The 23,716-nt window shown below is 33.6% G+C and overlaps 1 protein-coding gene and 2 long non-coding RNA genes across 3 annotated transcripts in view; 1 reads left to right on the forward strand and 2 right to left on the reverse strand.

The window, feature by feature from the left end:
* Positions 1-4,823: 4,823 nt before the first annotated feature.
* LOC143042228 (uncharacterized) lies at positions 4,824-7,840 on the reverse strand. The gene is made up of 2 exons (XR_012967917.1): positions 7,329-7,840; positions 4,824-6,887 (listed from the first exon to the last, which is right to left on the reverse strand). It is a non-coding gene; the product is annotated as an uncharacterized LOC143042228 (long non-coding RNA).
* Positions 7,841-7,886: 46 nt separating this feature from the next.
* On the forward strand, positions 7,887-9,542 carry LOC143043390 (uncharacterized). The gene is made up of 3 exons (XR_012968360.1): positions 7,887-8,257; positions 8,684-8,774; positions 9,324-9,542. It is a non-coding gene; the product is annotated as an uncharacterized LOC143043390 (long non-coding RNA).
* Positions 9,543-19,606: 10,064 nt separating this feature from the next.
* The window catches only part of LOC143042230 (cadherin-related tumor suppressor-like), an 83,673-nt gene continuing 79,563 nt past the window's right edge, over positions 19,607-23,716 (reverse strand). Inside the window, exon 19 of the mRNA XM_076214490.1 lies at positions 19,607-23,228. Coding sequence (XP_076070605.1) covers positions 21,514-23,228 — 1,715 coding nt within the window. The 3' untranslated portion in view covers positions 19,607-21,513. The remainder of the gene's footprint in view (positions 23,229-23,716) is intronic.

A 23,716-nucleotide genomic window follows, 5' to 3' on the forward strand; every position in this document is an offset into this window, starting at 1 on the left:
TTACACGGTATTTTTTTTATAAAACTTATACTATAGATTAACATCACCTGTATCTGGGACAAGTTCTATAATGGTAGACAATCGACTCTTTTTGAAAGAGTTATGCCCCTTGGAAATATAAAATATGTGCAACACGGGGGACATTGGAACTCTGTTCTTTTATCATTTAATCTCGTTTGAATTATTTCTGGTTGATCAACTGAATGACATCAACAATTGACTTTAACATTACTAGAATTACAACCATTAAAAATTGCTGGAAAAATATGAAATATTCAAAAACAAAACAAAAACCTGTCTCCTTGATACATGTATGTCTGCGGTCCTTGGTATCATTTTTCATGGTTCAGTGAATGCTTTATTAGGATACTTTAAATAACCGTTTGCTTGTAAGTATTATGTTTTTAAAAAAAATGCTTTCCGTTTTTGGTGTTTTGAAATTGTTTTCATTAATCACAGCTAACATGGTTGACATCAATATTGTTGTTACCTCAACAAATCTGTCGCCTCACCATTTTCAAATTTTGTACATTAAGTTGGCCTTACAGATATTACAATACAATATTTAAGGGTAAGGTGACGCTCAAATAAAACTTATAATCTTTGACTTTGGCAAACTTTATCATAGGTAATTTTTATTTACGAAAGTCGGAGATATGTCATCTTCGCTAGCCAATGGTCACGATCCGCTCCCCTTGTGAGAAGGGGAGCGAATCGTAACCTTTGGCTAGCAAGTCTCGTAAAGAGAAGGGGCGGATCGTAACCCTTGGCTAGCGAAGATGTGGAGAGGAGGAGAGTGGATAGAAACTATTGAGCAGCGAAGATGGAGAGATATTTTAAATATAAAAAATAGGAAGATGTGGTATAGTTTTCAATGGTCTAGACAACTTTTTACTAGCTATATATATATAGACCAAATGACAAATAAGTTTAAAACATCTAAAGGTCCCTGTTCGGCCTTCAACAATTACCAAAACCCATAGCGCATAGTCAGACAGCTATGATTGAATCTAAAAAATGACATTTTTTTCTATAAATTGTGAATAGGTGCTTCCTGTCACCTGGCAAATATTTCATGAATAATGTAAATGAGAACATAGGTTCTGCAAAGAAGAAAGGGCGAGATATATGGACTGACACAGGTAAATGAATGTACAATGTATATTGGTTATAAAAGCCAAAATTCACCTTTTTATTTTTTATCCTGGGAGTCCAGCTGTATGAACACCCTGTCTAAGCATGGGATTATCTGTCGGATTAGAGAAGTTATATATGTCTATACCCATGTTAAGCCTACGAGCATGCGCGTAGCTACGTTTACGTCAAAACGCCCGGGCGTACACTTGAATTTTGAAAATAAAACAAATAATCGACATAGAATAAGAAAATCTGATCAAAAGCACATCAGCCTTGTGCTTCTTTTTTCACTTGATTGTAATTTTGAATAAAAAGGGACTAAATTTACTCAAATAGATCATTTAATATATTTGTTCGAATCTTTTGTAAAAGTCTGAATCCACTATGAATTCTACCTTCTTTTCTTATATTTAAGCAATTCACTATCTGCTCAGATTCGATATGTTGTTTGTATTTTTGTCGAACCTGTGATTTATGTCCCAAAGGCGAGACAAAGCGGCGTCAATATTTCGGTTCCGAATGTGGATAAATTCTTTTAAATGACTCTCCGTGAAATTTTACGAAAGTTGTACAGAAACTGTTTATGATCAAAAGAGTATTCAGAGCAATATAATAATGCAATTATATCTTTAATTTTCCCGCATTTTAATGATAAAATGTATGTCTTTCTGCATGCAATTAATAAGTGGTCTCAGTTTGGGCTTACATTTTGTTATTTTTTCTACTTGTCGAACCTTCATCGAAATTTATGAAAATGTCGAAGAATCTTTTTCTATGACTAATGTCTAAAGCTAACATTTTAAAAGCATTTGTTTTCGTTCGTTTTTCTTTTCTTTTCTGATAGACAGATAGCCGGACTCTTCTTTACGCAATTAATTGTTTTACATGCTCAATAAAATTAACGGTACCAATTTTCTTGCACCAGATGCGCATTTCGACAATACATGTCTCTTCAGTGATGCTCGTGGCCAAAATATTTAAAATCCAAAGCTTATATAAAAGATGAAGAGCTATAATCCAAAAGGTCCAAAAAGTGTAGCCAAATCCGTGAAAGGAATCAGAGCTTTGCATGAGGGAGATACATTTCTTAATTTATAATAATTTATAATATTTTGTATCAGCAAATTTTAATAACACAAAAAATCCGTATGTTTCATGCCAGTACCGAAGTACTGGCTACTGGGCTGGTGATACCCTCGGGGACTAATAGTCCACCAGCAGAGGCATCGACCCAGTGGTATAAACCTTCATAGATTGTCGTGAAATATTCCAGATCAAGAAAAAAATATCAAAAGATTTTTTTTTTTTTTTAAATCCCTTTAAAGGAATGATACATTCAATTTGAATCACTTTTTGTGGAAGAAATCCTAGATGTTCCAGAATTTTTTTATATTGCACCTCTTAGAATTTTTTTTCCGTGTTCATTAAAAGGTGCTTTTGTTGATTATATGCTCACTCACGGCACCATTTAAACTTATTCAAAAGTAATATTGGTTTGAACGTTTTCTTTAAAACCAATGACCATTAGGCTAGCTGCCTTTTTAACACGATGAATAAGTTAAAATTGAGAATGGAAATGGGGAATGTGTCAAAGAGACAACAACCCGACCAAATAAAAAACAACAGCAGAGGGTCACCAACAGGTCTTCAATGTAGCGAGAAATTCCCACACCCGGAGGCGTCCTTCAGCTGGCCCCTAAACAAATATATACTAGTCCAGTGACAATGAACGCCATACTAATTTCCAAATTGTACACAAGAAACTAAAATTAAAATAATACAAGACTAACAAAGGCCAGAGGCTCCTGACTTGGGACAGGCGCAAAAATGCGGCGGGGTTAAACATGTTTGTTAACATATTACAAAATTTAACAAAAAAAACAACAAAAAAAACATTTAGATTCAAAAGTATGTTGTTATCAATGATTTTTTACTGACAGGAATCATTATGGTATCTCATTCTCGATAGCTTTCGGGGGCTTCGTCCCTTTCGAACCCACTACCAACAGGTGCTTTGACATTAAGCGGTTGGCACCCCTCATATCCCTCGCCAAGGTTCGGGCGTACACGTAAAAATGACCCAGCTACGCCACTGACGAGTCCTGTCATTGTTATCATTTAATAGACCAGATAATTACGTTACTTTTGAGCAGATGCCACGGTGGATGAAACCAGTATTCTACACATTCAGACAAAAGAATTTCCTTAGTGACTTCCCTTTTCAAAAAATGCATGTCTACAAGCAAGACAGAATTTAAAGTTTGCGAAATCACCGACTGATATAGCCGGTTCCTGTGTTAGTGACTGGGCGGAGTTTTAAAATTTCAATCCCAACTTTTTCTGAAATAAGTAAGTAGAATAAAGAAAAAATCATATATAAAGCCTACAGATTTTGCGCTCCTTCGCAAGCATTGCAGCATTGATGGGTAATAGTATAGGCCGATATATAAGGTCTGAACAGTAGGTCCATATAAAATAGAAGATGTGATTTGATTGCCAATGAGACAATTCTTTACATAAGACCAAAATGACACAGAAATTAATAACTATAGGCCACCGTACGGCCTTCAACAATGAGCAAAGCCTATACTGCATAGTCAGCTATAAAAGGCCCCGATATGACAATGTAAACAATTCAAACGAGAAATCATGAGAAGCTAGTTTTAAGCCAATAAAATGTTCTGCCAAGCGCAGCCTGATACGACAGCCGAGATTGAACACTGAACAGTTGGGGCAAGTTTGGACAATATTCAGGCTTGATAATATCTGAGTTTGGATTGTGGTCAGGTTTTTTACATAATATAGGTCGTGTAGGTTTCTGACACAAAATAAATGTGGTCAAAGATCTTAAAAACTTGAAACGAGACATTTAATTAAGCTATTGTGCGGAAACTAAATATGTCTTTTGAGGATAACAACGACATGGTACCATTATACTACCCCAAAAGATGTTTTGCATTCGTATAAGAGCAATTAATAATAAAAATTAATAGTTTTTCTTTAACTTTTAGTTTTTGACTGTCCACTGGATGTCTTTTACCTTTTTAACAGTATATAACTTCTGGCTAAGAGATTGTCCATGACATATCATAATTAGTACAATAGTTGACCTCTAAGGCCAATGACCACTGTAATGGTAAATGGTCAAGACTTACATGTACTCACAGATATTAGCATTAACAGAAATTACGGAACCAGTAGAACATGTTTCATATGAAAATAAGAAGATGTGATATGTACGCCAATACATTGACTCTCCACCAAAAACCCAATAGATGGTAGCAACTATAGGTCATTGTATTGCTTTCAACAATGAACAAATCCAAAACCCAAAGGGACAAAAACAATTTAAACAAAAAAAACTGAATGCCTTTTTTATGTACAAAACAATCTACAATCAAAGCGCGAAAGCGCTGTAAAGGCAGTTAATTACAGGTTGAGTGTATTTCTAGTCCAGTTATATCATTATCTTCCATAGAAAAGAGGTGGTTTGTAGTATTTAAGATTTAGAGTTCTCTTGTACCTAGTTCACCTATATCTATAGTCTACTGTTTACAGTATATTTTCTGTACCTTGCCATGAAATGCATTTTAAAGACATAAGAACTTTTCCTTTTTAATGTAAATAAAACTATTTTTAATTATTGATTATATACACATATTCAATTACTCCTATCCTATGAAAAATAATTCACAAAGATTGACTAGTCTCCGTTCTGTGTGTATTGCTAGAACATCAAGTAACATAATGGTTAATGTACATAGTAACATGTCAACTCTTTTGAAGACAGAACTTTTTTAAAATTCTCCCTCCAAGCAAAATTATTTTTCAGTATAAACATGATAAAGTTATCTACCTGTATTAATGACCTAGAGACTCTCAAGAGCCTGTGTCGCTCACCTTGGACGGTCTATGTGCATATTAAACAACGGACACATATAAAATGACAAAATTGTGTTTTTGATGATGGGGATGTGTTTGTAGATCTTTCTTTACTGAACATTCTTGGTGCTACAATTATCTCTATCTATAATAAACATGGCCCAGTATTTACAGTTGAAAATATTTTTTAAACATTAACAAAAAATACAAAAATTTATGAAAATTGTTAAAAATTGACTATAAAGGGCAATAACTCTTTAAGGGGTCAACTTAAATTTTGGTCATATTGACTTATTTGTAGGTCTTACTTTGCAGAACATTATTGCTGTTTACAGTTTATCTCTATCTATAATAATATTTAAGATAATAACCAAACTCTGCAAAATTTCCTTCAAATTACTAATTTGGGGGCAGCAATCCATCAACGGGTTGTCAGATTTGTCTGAAAATTCCTGGGCAGATAGATCTTCACTGAAGAGACAATTTCACCCTATGTCAGATTTGCTCTAAATGCTTTGGTTTCAGAGTTATAAGCCAAAATCTACATTTTACCTGTATGTTCTATTTTTGGCCATAGTGGCCATCTCGGTTGGTTGACCGGGTCTAACCACACATTTTTTAAATTAGATACCGCAATGATGATTTTGGCTAAGTTTGGTTAAATTTGGCACAGTAGTTTCAGAGAAGATTGTTTGTAAAAGTTTATGGACGACGAAACCAAGTGATGAGTCAGGTCAGGTGAGCTAAAAAGGAGTTTTTAATCAAGGTAACAATGACATCTGGTGGCCATAAAAGCTGTCTCATTAGCATTTTAACCACTTCCCATATTTGCTTTTAAGACAATAGAAGAAAATTATTCAATGCAAAAACAAAACTTACTTGTAAATATGAAATTCTCTTTACAGTATGAGTTTTTCTCATTGTTGGAGATTGTACAGTAGTACAGTCCTGTAACTGCTTATACCCATTTCTTATCCCCTTTAGTTTGATAAACTCACAGAATATCATATATTTACATTGTCATGATTGTGCCACATCTCTTTATTTTTATATGCATTACAATAACATGAACAATTGTAATTCAAATCTATATATCAAAGCAAAATGAATTTCACTACTTTCATTCATGCATCCTTTGGAAAAATATAAGTTCTAAAATGACACAATATATGTTTATTTATATAAAAATAATAGTTAGTTTTCGACTCTTAACAGGTATAAAAAAGAATGTGTCCCCAGTACACGAATGCCCCACTCGCACTATCATTTTCCATGTTCAGTGGACCGTGACATTGGGGTAAAAACTCTAATTTGGCATTAAAATTAAAAAGATCATATCATAGGGAACATGTGTACCAAGTTTGAAGTCGATTGGACTTCAACTTCATCAAAAACTACCTTGACCAAAAACTTTAACCTAAAGAGGGACAGACGGACGGACGGACGGACGAACAGACGAACGGACGCACAGACCAGAAAACATAATGCCCCCTACTATCGTAGGTGGGGCATAAAAATGCACAGCTGTGTCATGATTTGTGAAATCTGTGCTGAAAACATAGGCATTTATGGTGTTTGAGTAATTCCATCTGTGAAGCTCAACATTAGCTCTTCAGTTGGTGGTGGACAGTTATAAATCTTTCCTGCAGGATGAATGTACATCTGTTCAGGAAAACCAATTTCACAAATCAAAACTTTCCTCTAGATTTCTCCTACAATATTCATCCAGTTTAGTTCTTTTGGTTTAACGGGACACCGTCCTGATTTTTAATTTTGTAAACCATTCAGTCTCTTGCTTACAAATGGTGCATGAAAATAGGATGGGAATGCATGGCAGTAGACAAGTCTCTATAAAGTGGGTATGTGCCCTGAAAAAAGTTTTTATAACATTAGCTTTTTTGAAACTTGTGAAAGACTTGTGCAACACACATACCTAAATAACTATAACATAGGTGGAGAGCATCATTCATGTCAATGTTTTGTTCCTGTTTACATTGTCATTGATATTTTTCAAGAAAGCCCGAGGCATAGCTCACGAATTCTTGTCATTACAACCGAAATTTACATAATTACTGCTAAAATAATTATCAGTATAATATATCTCTTGTAGAAAAACCATACAATTGTAGTATTAACCAAAAAATGTCAAACAGATGATATTGAATCGTAATCCCAAAAGTTATGACGTCTTGAATTCACCCCCCTTTTTATTCTAAAACGATAATTGCGGTTGCTACCAGACTTTGGTTTACTTGCATGGCGATTATATAAATAACAGTATATATTTCTTAAAGAAAATAAAGTTTTACCATGAATAGTTTCCTGAACGTAGTCGTTTTTAGTAAAATGTGCCTTGCAAACAACAGCTGATTGATATGGGTTCTACGATTGCATCGCACATGACAATCTACGTTTGAGCCATGGCGTTGATCCAACTTTTCCTTCTTATTAAGTCATTTAGAAATGCAAGTCCTCCTCTTAAATGACACTCAGGTACACACCAACAAGGACTAGGCATCGTTAATTGTGTGATTGTTTTGCAGTGCAAAAACGGAAGTTAAGGACGGAACTGACTGGTCTCACTAATAAGAGACAAGAAGAATTTTAGAGATAAACAGCGACAAGAAGTTTAATTTAGTGACGAAGCGACAATAACTAACAAGGGACAAGCGAATCGTAATTCTCTCACGAGGCTATTCTCATTTGATGTGATAGGGTGAAGCTACACCTATCAAATATGTCCCTATGAAAAAGAAGAATTTCACTGTTAGAAAGGAAATGATATTGCATGGTTTTGATTCAATAAATTCTTTAAAAGGAAATTGATTTTTGTTTTGTTTTGATGGCCAATTTAAAGCGTGTGCATGTAGCAGAGTGATTTTTATGATCATTTTATATATTGTAAAAATCATCTATTTAATTACTATATTTATTATAAAGCTTAATTACATATTTTGAATATTGTATATTCAGTTTTAATTATTACTTGCAAACCTTACTTTTATGTATAGTAATATTCACGTTATTTTCTATGAATATTCATTAGGGATTTACTTAAATCATTGTATCTGATTGGTTGTTTATATTTCGCGGTCAAGTTTAATTTCCTTTGTTTTGTACCTGTACTTTTCCACGGGACGATAGCCATGACAGTCCATTGAATTTATGTCTGTTTATCTTGACCACATAGTTTACTTGTAAACCTTATATATTTTGGACAACATTATTATAGAATACTGTAAGTTACTTCTTTATTAACATTATTTATATTTTTCACGTAAATGATATTTTAGTAAAGTTTCTATTTTGCTTTGTAACGTTCTCCTCATATCGCATGTATGTAACACAAGTACACGAGATGTACATGATAGTATTTTATTAAGCTAGAAGTATATGATTTTATAATCTACGGTTTATTTGCCACGGTAGAATTGTATTGTTAATTTGCGTACATTACTATTTGATTATTGTCAGGAATAGTCTATATTTTATAAAGGACGACTTATTAAGTGAAAGACGGAAAAGTGTTTCCATTTATATAAAGTAATAGTTTTGTAGTAAATAGTTTTTACCAAGTACAAATATGAATGAGTAAAGAATATTTGTTACGTTGTATATTTTTATAATTAGAGTCCGAGTATTTATGTTCGTATTTTGGTTTCAGGACTCCATGTAATGTAATTATGTAGAGCACATGATTGTGATGTTTATATGATGTGCCGTTAACCGTATCAGTACAACTCACTCCACAAGTGGTAAGAGTATATGTATTTATAGTTTAGAATTGTTTATATTGTATTGTAAACATGACTTACCTCCCGTTAGTTTGGAGCTTTTAATAAATCGATAATATTGACATCATTAGTCTTTAGGATTATTCTATTTGCAACTTTATGATTGTTGTATGATATTATGTAGTTAATTATTATACGTATTATATATTTTAATGGAAGTCATTAATAATAAATGTAGATGTAACATTTATTATTTACCGTTTGTAAGGTAAACCAGTATTGAATACAAATACACAGATACACGTAAATAACATATCACATTCCGATTTAGTGTATAGTCAAAGGTCAAGCATTTGTAAAAGTACACGTGACACCCGATGTCAATTTCATTGAATGTAAACATTGAACATTTTCTACTTGCAATACATTACACTTGCTACATAGTTAATAACAGTTAAGGGTATTATTTATTATATTTCTGTATTATATAACCTGTGATATTCGTAAAGTATATATATTTATGTTATATGAAATAGCTTGTTATTTATATATGTTGTATTGCTATTTCAGACTTGTTATTTATATACTGGTACAATAAATCATCAGAACTCTAAGCTCTTGTTGGTGTTACTCTTTAGCATAGAAAACCACCTACTACAAATGGCGCCCACGTAGCTTACTTGGATATGGACTTAGTCTGTCAGAGGACATGTACACTTATACTATTTAGGCATTCCTTTATGGTGTACATGTATTACTGATAGTGATAAACATATTTTGTAGATTACAGTAGCATACCTACATAGTATATAGCATACACTTTTATATTTTAAATGTATTTTTCGGTATACAGTTGTAGTGTATAGTACTTACATTGAACTATAACCCACATGGTATAGGTCAATGCTCAGTTGAACGTAGCAATTATAACAAACATTATGTTTTATGTGTAACATTGCTAGTTGATATTAGATACATAGTATATATATCGTTTTAAAAACGTACTTTGTATAGTGACTTGGTATTTAAGTTGATATGAATTAAATTTATTGTCAAATATTATTTACATATTAGACATACAATGTAACTACCAGAACAGTGACAGTTTCGCCAAATGCCATCCTTTGCGAACTTCAGCCTGTTTCAGTCACCGACATTGATGTACCAGACACCTACGAACAAGATGCATGGAATGAATCTACATTTCCAGATACACTTACTGATGATCAACTACGTAAAGCTAGAGAATTACTTCATCAATTCAGAGATGTATTCAGCACTTCAGATACTGATATAGGCCACATTACCGCCGTACAGCATAAGATAGAACTGATAGATGAAACACCATTCAAACAACGACACCGGCGTATTCCACCTGCCTTATTCGACGAAGTTAGAACACACCTTCAACAACTACTGACTGCTGGGATCATTCGTCGTTCACATTCGCCTTGGTCATCGAATGTTGTATTGGTTAGGAAGAAAGACAACAAGCTCAGAATGTGTGTAGATTATAGACAACTGAACCAGCTGACGATTAAAGACTCATATGCTCTTCCTAGAAGCGAAGAAATCCTTGACGCCTTGGGAGGAAACAACTACTATACCGTCATGGACATGAAGAGTGGTTATCACCAAGTAGAGGTAGAAGAGACACACAAGGCTAGAACAGCATTTACAGTCGGCCCTCTTGGTTTCTATGAATTTAACAGACTTCCGTTTGGCCTCGTAAACAGTCCATCAACTTACCAACGTCTCATGGAACAGATACTTGGAGATCTTCACCTAGATATATGCTTTATATACCTTGACGACTTGATCATCTTTTCGGAGACGTACGAAGAACATCTTGAAAGGTTACAGATGGTACTACAACGACTAAGAGAACACAACTTGAAACTTTCGCCCAAGAAATGTGCATTCTTCAAAGACAAAGTCAAGTACATCGGCCACATAGTCTCTAAAGATGGTATTTCACCCGATCCAGATAAACTTGAGAAAGTAATCAACTGGACTCGACCCACAACGCCAGAAGAGGTACGTCGCTTCCTTGGTTTTGTCGGTTATTACCGCAAGTTTGTCAAAGATTTCTCCAAGATAGCAAGACCGCTCACAGACTTGATGCCTGCTCCAAAGAAGTCTAGTAAACGAAAACTTAAGAAGCCAACAGTAACATCCTGGGTTTGGGACAAGCCACAAGAAGATGCTTTCCAGAAGCTCAAAAGTCAACTAGCGATGCCACCAGTTCTTGGTTATCCACGTTACAAGGAACCTTTTGAATTACATACAGACGCATCTATGCTTGGTCTTGTAGCAATACTGTACCAAACACAAGAAGGAAAGAAAAGAGCCATAGCCTATGCCAGCAGAGGACTTAGCAAGACTGAGAGGAACTACCCAGTCCATAAGTTAGAATTCCTTGCTCTGAAATGGTCAGTAACAGAGAAATTTCATGATTACCTTTATGGCAACACATTTACCGTGGTTACAGACAACAACCCACTTACTTACGTCTTAACAACAGCAAAGCTAGACGCCACTGGTCATCGTTGGATAGCTAGTTTGTCATCTTACAACTTTAACATCGTCTATCGACCTGGTGTCAACAACGCTGATGCAGATGCACTTTCCAGACTTCCAGAACTGCTTGGTCGTACCAACACCTCCAACATTAGTACAGATTCGGTGAAAGCCATTTGTCAGTTACAGCATGCACAACCATATGTTCAGACTTTATCGATGACAACACCTAAAGCCACTGATGATCCATACTTACCATCACAACACCTAGTCAACATCAAGATGGAACAGAAGCAAGATTCTTACCTGAAAGATTGGATATATTGGGTTGATGAACATCGCAAGCCACGAAAAGAACAGTTAGAACGTTCACCATGGAACACTTGGTTTATTAACAACTACGACAAATTGAAAATGGTTGATGGCGTACTCTACCGTATTATCCACGACAATGGGGAACAACATAAACAACTTGTATTACCCGAAGTCTGTATTGCCAAAGTATTAACAGCATTACATGATGAGATGGGACATCAAGGCAGAGACAAAACAGTATCATTGGTTAGAGATCGTTTTGTTTGGTTTGGAATGAATCGAGATGTTGACAACTGGATATCGAATTGCGACAGATGTATTCGACGAAAGCAACCTGCAAGTCATAGAGCACCACTCATTAGTATCGAGACAACACAACCTCTTGAGTTAGTATGTATGGACTATCTCTCACTTGAAAGATCTACAGGTGGATTTGAGAACATACTTGTAATAACAGACCACTTCACTCGATATGCATTGGCAATACCAACAAGAAACCAGACAGCAAAAACAACTGCAGACGCATTCTTCAACAACTTTGTCGTCCACTATGGTTTGCCAGAAAGAATTCACTCCGATCAAGGTGCCAACTTTGGATCCAAAATCATTAAGGAATTATGCAACATCACTGGTATGACTAAGTCACGAACAACACCGTATCATCCAATGGGCAATGGCATCACTGAACGTTTCAATAGGACATTACTTGGTATGCTTGGAACATTAGAGAACGTCCAGAAGAAAGATTGGAAGTCGCATGTTGCTGGTCTTGTCCATGCTTACAACTGCACTCGTCAAACATCAACTGGATTCTCTCCATACTTCCTGATGTTTGGAAGACAACCAAAGCTACCTATCGACATCGCTTTTGGAATGGGAGATGAAGCTGAACCTATTACTAGAACTAAGTATGCAGAAGAAATGCAAGACAGACTTCGTAAGGCATATGACACAGCAACAAGAAACATCTTTGCTGCCCAGAAACGACAAAAGACACACTACGACCAGAAAGTAAAAGGAGCTGTGCTAAAGCCTGGAGATAGAGTCTTAGTTAAGACACTAGCCTTTGATGGAAAGCACAAGTTAGCAGATAGGTGGGAAGATGACCCGTACCTGATAATTAGTCAGCCTAATTTTGGAATACTAGTGTACGTGGTTCAGAAAGAGAATAAAGAAGGAAGAAAGAGGACTCTACATAGGAATCTGTTCTTACCTATTGGAGATCTGCCCAAAGATATTATTGATAAAGAAAAGAAACGTCCTGCGCCCAGGCAAAGAAGAAAGAAGCAGCCCGAGGAACCGACGAAATCTGAAGGGAACAGTGAGAACAGGACCACTGATGAAGTATCAGATGAGGAGTCGGAGCAGGAGTATGGATATATGATACTTGAACAGGATACACAGGACAACACTAACAGTGATGTACCAGTTGTGGACCTACAAGAAGAAGGAAGTCTTGGTTTCACTGGTGACGGCCATGATGGAGCTGAGAGTAGTGATCAGCAGGGAACTGGTTTAGGAGGGGACGCTCTTCCTGTGGACATTATTACAGCTGCAGAACCAAACCCTGTGAGTGATGAGGAACCTGAAGAAGCGACTGCTCAGACTATTGAAGAAAACACTTCTATTGATCGAAATGAGAGTGCGCCAACAGACTTATCATTAGAACAGGCAGACGAACCCACCATAGCTCCGGAACAACAACCACGAATTCGAAGGAGACGTATACTACCGACACCACCACGCGACCCACCAGTATCAACTAGACCTCAGAGGGAAAGGAAACAACCGAAATACCTGGATGACTATGTTGTATCTAAGCAGGCTACTACTATCCAACAGCCGGATTGGTTAATGAGGATTCACTGGTTGGAGTCTGAAGCAAGAAAAGGAAGATTTAAAGGCTTAGAGATTGAGTTGTCAAGAACCATACTCGACATCATGCGAACTGTTTAATGGCTTGCCGAGGACGTCAACCTTCAGTGAAGGGGGAAACAGACCGGAATGACGTGGAAGTCATTTTCCTACAGCGGGGAGAATGTAGCAGAGTGATTTTTATGATCATTTTATATATTGTAAAAATCATCTATTTAATTACTATATTTATTATAAAGCTTAATTACATATTTTGAATATTGTATATTCAGTTTTAATTATTACTTGCAAACCTTACTTTTATGTATAGTAATATTCACGTTATTTTCTATGAATATTCATTAGGGATTTACTTAAATCATTGTATCTGATTGGTTGTTTATATTTCGCGGTCAAGTTTAATTTCCTTTGTTTTGTACCTGTACTTTTCCACGGGACGATAGCCATGACAGTCCATTGAATTTATGTCTGTTTATCTTGACCACATAGTTTACTTGTAAACCTTATATATTTTGGACAACATTATTATAGAATACTGTAAGTTACTTCTTTATTAACATTATTTATATTTTTCACGTAAATGATATTTTAGTAAAGTTTCTATTTTGCTTTGTAACGTTCTCCTCATATCGCATGTATGTAACACAAGTACACGAGATGTACATGATAGTATTTTATTAAGCTAGAAGTATATGATTTCATAATCTACGGTTTATTTGCCACGGTAGAATTGTATTGTTAATTTGCGTACATTACTATTTGATTATTGTCAGGAATAGTCTATATTTTATAAAGGACGACTTATTAAGTGAAAGACGGAAAAGTGTTTCCATTTATATAAAGTAATAGTTTTGTAGTAAATAGTTTTTACCAAGTACAAATATGAATGAGTAAAGAATATTTGTTACGTTGTATATTTTTATAATTAGAGTCCGAGTATTTATGTTCGTATTTTGGTTTCAGGACTCCATGTAATGTAATTATGTAGAGCACATGATTGTGATGTTTATATGATGTGCCGTTAACCGTATCAGTACAACTCACTCCACAAGTGGTAAGAGTATATGTATTTATAGTTTAGAATTGTTTATATTGTATTGTAAACATGACTTACCTCCCGTTAGTTTGGAGCTTTTAATAAATCGATAATATTGACATCATTAGTCTTTAGGATTATTCTATTTGCAACTTTATGATTGTTGTATGATATTATGTAGTTAATTATTATACGTATTATATATTTTAATGGAAGTCATTAATAATAAATGTAGATGTAACATTTATTATTTACCGTTTGTAAGGTAAACCAGTATTGAATACAAATACACAGATACACGTAAATAACATATCAAATTCCGATTTAGTGTATAGTCAAAGGTCAAGCATTTGTAAAAGTACACGTGACACCCGATGTCAATTTCATTGAATGTAAACATTGAACATTTTCTACTTGCAATACATTACACTTGCTACATAGTTAATAACAGTTAAGGGTATTATTTATTATATTTCTGTATTATATAACCTGTGATATTCGTAAAGTATATATATTTATGTTATATGAAATAGCTTGTTATTTATATATGTTGTATTGCTATTTCAGACTTGTTATTTATATACTGGTACAATAAATCATCAGAACCCTAAGCTCTTGTTGGTGTTACTCTTTAGCATAGAAAACCACCTACTACATGCATAAAATATATCTTTTTTTTTATATCTAATAAAAACTAATCCCTTTCTTCTGAATAAAAACATATTTTTATCTATCAATGTACAGTAATATAAAAAATGTTTTATAACCGCCCCTATAATAAAAAATAATGCATGTTTTTTTTAATATCTATGGGGAATAAGTTGTTGCAATGACATTTTTTTTATTTATGTATAGTCGCTATATAGTCTTCTTGACGCTTCTTCTCGCTAAATTAATTATATTGTCGCTCCTTATCGCTATTTTAATTTTATTGTCGCTTCTTATCACTTTTTGACGCTTCTTGTCTTTAATTAGTGGAACCCTATTCAGGAACGATAATTTCATATTTTACATAACTGAGACCGAAATAACTATAACGTCATACGGCTTCACGTACAGAAATACTTTAAATTGTATATTATGCAATATAATTCACGGTCAGTCGACTTTTAATTATAATATTATGTTATATCAACGAGTGAAATGATTTTAAAATATCTTTAGATCGCAAATAGTACTCGAAATTGAACGGACCTCTTTCCACACGGAATTCGAATAATGATAGTTTGTAATCAGATTGACTGCTTATAATGCAAAAGACACATTAATAAACAGATTTTTAAAACGAACAATACACACTGATCGTTTCTTTATTTCCCAATGTAAATGAAAGGAACAAAAACCAATACATACCACAAAAAGTAGAGGAGAAATTTAAACATTTCCGGATCTATTTCTTGCAAAATGACCCCCAGCAAAGATTTGCGTAAGGAAAGATGAACCTCATGACTTGAAAGTCAGGCCTTAAAGCACTGCCTTTAAAAACAAAGGAGAAGGTTCAGTAAGACCCCTTTTTGGCCCCAAAATATATCAGTTTTACAAAATTGTTATAATGTAAACTTTACCTTTAATTTTATTGGAAAGTATAATACTGCTGCTACATAAAAATGTGCTGGTTTTGACAATATAATGCACATATATCGGGTACTAGTATCATAAATAAATTACGTCATGCTAAATTACTTAAATCTTCACAATTTAAGCATTTGAGTTGAATTCTTGACGGTTTTCGTCTTAAATGGAAGTGGCCGCATTCATGTTCATTCTTAATATTCAAATGTAAGTTGTATTTGATGATAATACATAATATATATAAATGTTGAGGATGAACACGGATGGGGCCACTTTCATTTTTGACAAAAACTATCTGAAAAGTGACAAATTATGGCATAATTGATAGATTTTTCATGTTTAAGCTTGAATATGGGCGTCTGCAATGACGTAATAAGTTCAAATCTTTCACACAAACTAATTGAATCGACTGAAGTAGACACTTTTAAGGGCGTTTTTCAATAAAAACGTACTTTCTTGTCCCAGCCACTTGGGAAAAATGTGTTTGATCTTTGCAAGTAATTTTTTGTGCAGTCAGTACATTGAATTAGATATAACATTTTTAAGCAAAGAAACAGTTTATTTTTTAGAGAGATTGATAAGATATTGATTCCTGAAGAGTCCAAAACAACCAAAATGGCATGTCCCTAGACCGTCTGTCTGTTGCATCCCTAGACAACATTCATACTCTCAAATATCGTAAAAAAATGAAGAAATAAATATTAATTTTACTTAATATAAGTTCTTTAATAATTCAAAAGTATGTTTAGAGCCAACATATTTTAATAAACAGCTTTTAACATAGGATTTTTTATTTTAGAAGGTGTGTCCCTAACACAATGTCCACTACGAAACGAAGTCATTAAAACTTGCTTATAAACAGTTTTATAAAATCAATGTAATTTTTTGTTTGCAAGAGATATAAACATTAGGGTCTTACAAAAGAAGTGATGCTTTTATAACGGCAATTAAACTGTTGGTAAGAAAAATTGAGCACATCAAATGGACCAGAGTGATACCGTATTTTTGTAAATGTCCACTACGAAACGGGTCAAATCTCCTTCAGTAACTGGTTTTAAAATTATGAAAAAAATATCAGTGTACAGCTTAATAACGCTTTGATGAATACAGTCAGTCTTGTTACTATTGCAATATTGGGGTTGTGAGAAAAAAATAAAACATGTGAATACGTCCCCTACGAAACGGTCCCCTACGAAACAAGTTTGGAAGAAAAACGTTTCGTAGTGGACACTACCACTACCATGCAGTCTTTTTTTACTCTTTTTTCAATTATATTCGTGCAAAGCAAATAACAAAGGTTAGTTTCATGTAATTTGTATTATGTTTTTATTAACATAGAATAGGGTTGATGTCAACTACGAAACTTTTTGTCCACTACGAAACGGTTTTGTCAACTACGAAACGCATCAAAATGTCCACTACGTAACATGAGTTGCACCTTCATATGTGAAGTACTGTCTAATCTTTATCAATAAAAAATGGTTCTCCAATTCAGAACAAAATGAGATTTTTCTAGTATATAACGTAAACAAACTGGAATGTCTATAGGAAACATTTAAAATTGCAAAAATATGTGTGTTTAGAAGCAGTTCGTAGGGGACAAAAGTCCCCAACGAAACAGTACATAAATTATGAAAAAAATATCATTTTAAAGAGCATTTAAGATTGCACTTTTTGTTAACAAACAGGTCTATAATAGAGGTATTCAAAATAACTCTTGAAAATAAATTTTAGACTAGATGATTTTCCATTTTTTTTTAGGTCTGAAAGGAACGCTTTTATTGAAAAACGCCCATAAAAGTATTTAAAAAGTGTACAAAATCTTTCTTCAGATGAACCTGAAAGGAGTAGGTCCGGTAAGGACCGATTTTGGCCTCAAATTTCAGGTTCATCTGACGAAAGATTTTGACCACTTTTTAAACACTTAAGTGTCTAGTGTCTATTTTATTTGAATTAATTAGTTTATGTGGAAGATTTTAACAGATTTAGTCATTAAAAACCATCCGATTCAAGCTCAAATATGAAAAATCTACCAAATATGCCGAAAAATGTCATTTTTCAGTTGGTTTTTGGTAAAAATGAAAGTGGCCGCATCTGTGTTCATCCTCAACCTTTATATATGTTATGTATTATCATCAAATACAACTTACTTTTTAATATTAAGGATGAACACGAATGCGGCCACTTTCGTTTTACACGAAAACCGTCTAAAATTTAACTAAAATGCTAGAATTATGAAGATTTCAGTAATTTAGCATGACTTAATGGTGCTAGTACCGGATAAATTTGCATTGTATTGTCAAAAACAGCCCATATTTATGTAGCAGAAGCATTCTACTGTCTAGTGAATAACTAAAAGTTTACGTTTTAACAATTTTGTAAAACTGCTATATTTTGGGGCCAAAAAAGGGTCTTACTGAACCTACTCCTTTGAGGCCAAAATCAGCCCTTTCCAGACCTACTTCTTTGATGTACAGCAACAAATGACAACGACTCAATTAAAGGTTCTTACATTGGGCAGACACACACAGAATTGGATGGGTTCAACAGATTTACAGAATCTGTTCCCTCCCCAAATCATGACCAGTGGCAAACCAGCACAACACAAACACTACTATAAAATTCGGTTGTAAAAGGTCCAACTCATCATGCATTTTACAAATAATCTATTCAAATATGGTTGTATACATGTTATACCATGTAAAAATAATGAATTCCGTATTATTTGCAGGATACACCAATTTTCATAGATTTCATGGGTTTGCATTCTTTGGCAAATTCACCATAATGAAAAATCCATGAAAAAAACTTTATTTTTCTTAATCAACGAAAATAACGAAATAATTTTTTTATGAAGATTCATTGAAAGGTGAAATTATTTTATACTTCTTCCTATGTGACGTTTACATTTTATGACGTCCAACACAGTTAAATTTTTGAGATTGTAACATAGTGATGACTGCTGTATCCATATTTTGACTATTATACCTATTATGTCTGTTTTTTCACGCATCGTTGTAAATATAATGGAATTTGATGCGACTGTCATACAAGTGAGAGGTTTTAGTGATATAAAATAAGGTTCAATCCACCATTGTCTACATTTAAAAATGCCTTTACCAAGTCAGGAATATGACAGTTCTTGTCCATTTGTTGGAAATGTTTTAAACTTTAATTTCGCCATTTGATTAGGAACTTTCTGTTTTGAATTTTCCTTGGAGTCCAGTATTTTTGTGATTTTACTTTTCACTAGGGACTGTCACTTCCTCCACCAATAAAAACTAGCCGCCAGGAAATAACCAAATGGTGATAAAAGTGGTCTTCAAACAGAAAAATCAATCAAGCAATATTGACACTCTAGCTTCTTCCCTAATAAAAATCAACCACAATGATAAAGCCAAGTGGCCTCAATCACCAACAATCAATTGTCAATCATTTATATATCTCTGTGTGTGTTGATGTTTTTTTCTTCGGTTGCTATCACAATAACTTACAGCCCCTTCATACGTTAATTCACAAACAAATCTAACACAAATAAATTCATTATTTTTTATTTCTTTAATAGAAACAATATCATTGTTTATCTGTAAACAGATAACAAATTCTTGCCAAGACAATGTCTATATTTTAAATAAATGCATAGGTTTATAAACATTTTGATCATTAGCTAGGTATATTTTCATGCATTTTTAATACATTGTTTTTCTGCTGATATTTCATTTCATCTATAATATAAAAAGTTACAGGCTATTTTCAAATTTTTAAAATGCTTCATTTTTATGAAAGATATGGAATGAAGTAAATGAATATATTATGGTTTAATCATAAAGAGTTTAAAAAATTAAAATCAAGAAACATCTTTAGCTTCATAATTTCATGCCATGATAACCTCCCTTTAATTAACATAATTTTTTTACAAAATAGTAACTTCTACATTTAAGTTATCTCCCTTTGACCAAATTTATTAGTTTTATAAAAGTCTTTATTTGCACATAGAATTGTGGGAAAAATAAAGTAAACATTACTTGTATATCAGCAGTATGTTATCCAGTATTAACATAGAGTAAATATGATTTTTTTTATCTATAAACTTGCATTGGAATGATAGATGAATTGGAAATGTTAAAATCTTAAATGATTGGAAGTTGAATTGAGACAGAAATGCTTAAAACACATTCTAATAGTTACACTCTCACAAAAATATTTTTTTTTTATATATATAAATCTTTATAAATGATGTCAAATAATAAAATCTTGCTTTTTATAGATCTCATAATTACAAATTAGGATCAGAATTTTCCCCAAAAATTTTCTTCATTTGAAGAATTTCAAAAACACTTAAGAAACTTATTTTTTATAAACAGTTTTTTATATCAGTAAAATGAACAATTTATGTAAAATGTATAAACATAATATACAGATGAAAATGAAGATGTATGTATGTTTTTAATGAACACTTTGCTTAATGACACATACAATTTTCAAATTAAATGAATATCACAAATTAATTGGCAAGATTTAATTTCTACTCCCTTAAATCCATGGAATGTACTATTTTCACTCTTTATTTTTTAAAATATATTCTTGCAATCTTTTACATTTTCTGATATATTGAAAAATAATTTCAATATTAATAAACTCATCAACTTTCTTCTTTTTATCTGTCTTTTAATTTTCAATTTAATTTTACAGAAAACTTTAAATTTACAAATCGTTTTTTCTTATCTTTTGTATGGTGACGAATGATTACTTTAAAAATAAACATGATGCTGTTTTTCATCAACACACAATTGAATAATCTGAAAAAAAATTGTTCGCTTCACTGAACACTTTTAAAATTAAAAGATATAAAATATAAGAACTTTTGGTTAAAACACAACAAACAAAATATTATAAAATGTATAAAAGACTGTACAATTAAAAAATATCAAACACACCTTTAACTAGGTGTAAAACATCACATGACCATCACATGATCATTGTCAGACAAAGATAGATCTCATTAATTTACATATTTCAAAACATGGTTATATTAAAAATCTCAGGAACATTTTTTTTTTAACACAATTTTACTCTTTGATCAAACAAGTAGCTCGCTTGAGGTTTATTTTTGTCTGACAGTAAGAAAATAGTTTGTTTTTCACACACAATATTGACTGGCTGCACTTGAATGAGAATAAATAAAGCTTAATGGTAATTATGCATTAAATTAGACTGGGACTCAAGAACTCAATAGCAATTTATTTACAAGTGAATATTGTGTATAAATACAAAAACCATGGATAAAATAAAACTTTTATGTACAATACTTCTTTTTTACAATTCAATGATGAAACAAAAATATAAAATATTCTATATAATTAATTAGTACATTAATTTGCATATTCATGTGCTGTAAGTTACTTTTGATATAATTTAAATATTTAAATAATCCTGAGGGGGTCACACATATTCCTCTGTTTCAGTCCTGCAGTCCATATTATTATTTGAAGTCCCGTCCCCATCCGGCAGGGAGGCAATATCCTTAAACACGCCCACTAACTTCTCAAAACTTGGGCCCCAGTCAGTAAAATAGTCCCAATTTATTGCACCATTAACTGGAACCCCATTTCTTCTTCCTTCCTCTGAAGAAGCAAATGAACTTCCATTTGAGTCTAGTCCATCATTGTTCCGGTAGTTAGGATTCACATTAAAATCCTCATTTTCATTGTCAACTTCTGCAACTTTTGAAAAGATCATTGCACTGGGGTCAAAGTCACTACGACCCTTGTCATTTTCATATTCAAATTCAGAACATGTGAATGAATCATTGTTACTTTCATCCGAACTTGAATCAAGAGGTTCCAACATTGCCCCATCATCTAGATGGTCTTTAATCTTATACTGTTTATTAAGACGGTTTTCTTCCGTTGAGGAAGACACTGCCTCCAACATACTGACAGGACTAGGTCTTGATGGACGGGCATTTAATTTATCTATTTCTTCTACCGTTAATCCTTTCACTGGCCGTGAATGATTTGGAACACGGCTACCTGGCATAGGTCTTTTACCAGTGCTATGTTTAATATGTCCATTAGGTAACGGTTGCATCCTAGATGCTGATGAGGTTGAACTAATACTGTGATGGCTATGATGACTGACAACACTATGATCTGAATCTCCCCTTCCGTGATGAATGTCTGGTGTGCCACGCATGTTTTGTTGCACTAAGGGACTAGCCCTTAAATGGGGACTTTGTCTATTCATTTGATTCATGGGACTAAGCCGAGACCCATATTGTGATGCTGGACTATTGCGATTTGGCGGGTTAAAATGCTGAGGACCCAGCATATTAGCTGGACTATTTCTATTTTGCATTGCAGTGGTCTGCATTCTTAAGGCACCAGGACTTTCTCTGGAACCATTTGAGTTCCAGTGATTTGCAGGTGGGCCATGCCCATTAGTCTTTGATAACTGTTTTTTGTAGTTATCTCTATATGACTGGCCTTTGCCATGTCGAGAAGCACCATAATAGTACGAAACATCAATATCAGATGGCGCTATACTACTTGCATTTTCCAAATCATAGAGTTCTGGACTATCCTCATTTCCTGTTAAATGAATATCACCATTGTCAATTATTACAGTGCCATCATCTATCTCTAAGGGCAACGCTGATCTTCTTCCGTCAGCATTGATAAGATCAGGTCTACTTGGCAGTCTACCATTGGACACCGCATAATGTGAGCTATTTTTAATACTTTGATTGACATGTTGATGTATAAATTCATTGTCGCCATAACCAGAATCCCCTGGACTATGACCACTTCCGAAACTTTTATTTACGTGGCCATTTTGTTTTGCTGCAGTCTCTTTTCGCTGTCTATGGAATCGGTAAACTAAGAAAATGACAACAATCACTATGAGTAAAACTCCAAAGAATGCGATCACAACTATGACTCCAATTCCTAATGGCTCATCTTCTCCTCCTGCATTTATTGCACATTTAGCAACTTCTCCATCTACAGTACAACCACTGCATCCTGCAGACGCACATAATCCAGAGCAGCCATTCTCAACACCGGTAGTACTTGTTTCAATAACAAATCTGTCAGTTGTACCATTCAAAGGTGTAACTTTCTCATCCAATTCAAATTCAGACACACATCCTCCAAAACCTGAAAAAAATATTATATTATATAAAGAGGGTTGAGTGTTAACAAATATGTTTAACTCTCCACATTCTCCATGTGCTTGTCCCTAGTCATGAGCCTATAATTCAGCGGTTGTTTTTTGTTCAATATAAAAAAGAAGATGTGGTATTATTGCCAATGAGACAACTATCCACAAAATGTCTGTCATATTTGTTTTTCATAAATGGTTTAGTTATGAATAAAGCGGTTAGTTTATCAATTGAAATTTGTTTCATATTTTTTCAAGTAAGGGCCTTGTATAGCCTACTAAATGATATGGATTTTCTCATTGTTGAAGGTTGCCTATACTCCCATCCACTTAATTTCAACTTTGGTGTAAAGTTGTCTCATTGGAAATTATACCACATCTCCTTATTTTCAATTATTCAACAATAGTGCACATGGTAAAATGTCTTAGCTGCTTATACTGTCAAAATCAGGCCTGAGAGTACAAATCTAATTAACTAGGAAAG

This window comes from Mytilus galloprovincialis, chromosome 8 (genome assembly GCF_965363235.1).
Source record: "Mytilus galloprovincialis chromosome 8, xbMytGall1.hap1.1, whole genome shotgun sequence".
NCBI lineage: Eukaryota > Metazoa > Mollusca > Bivalvia > Mytilida > Mytilidae > Mytilus > Mytilus galloprovincialis.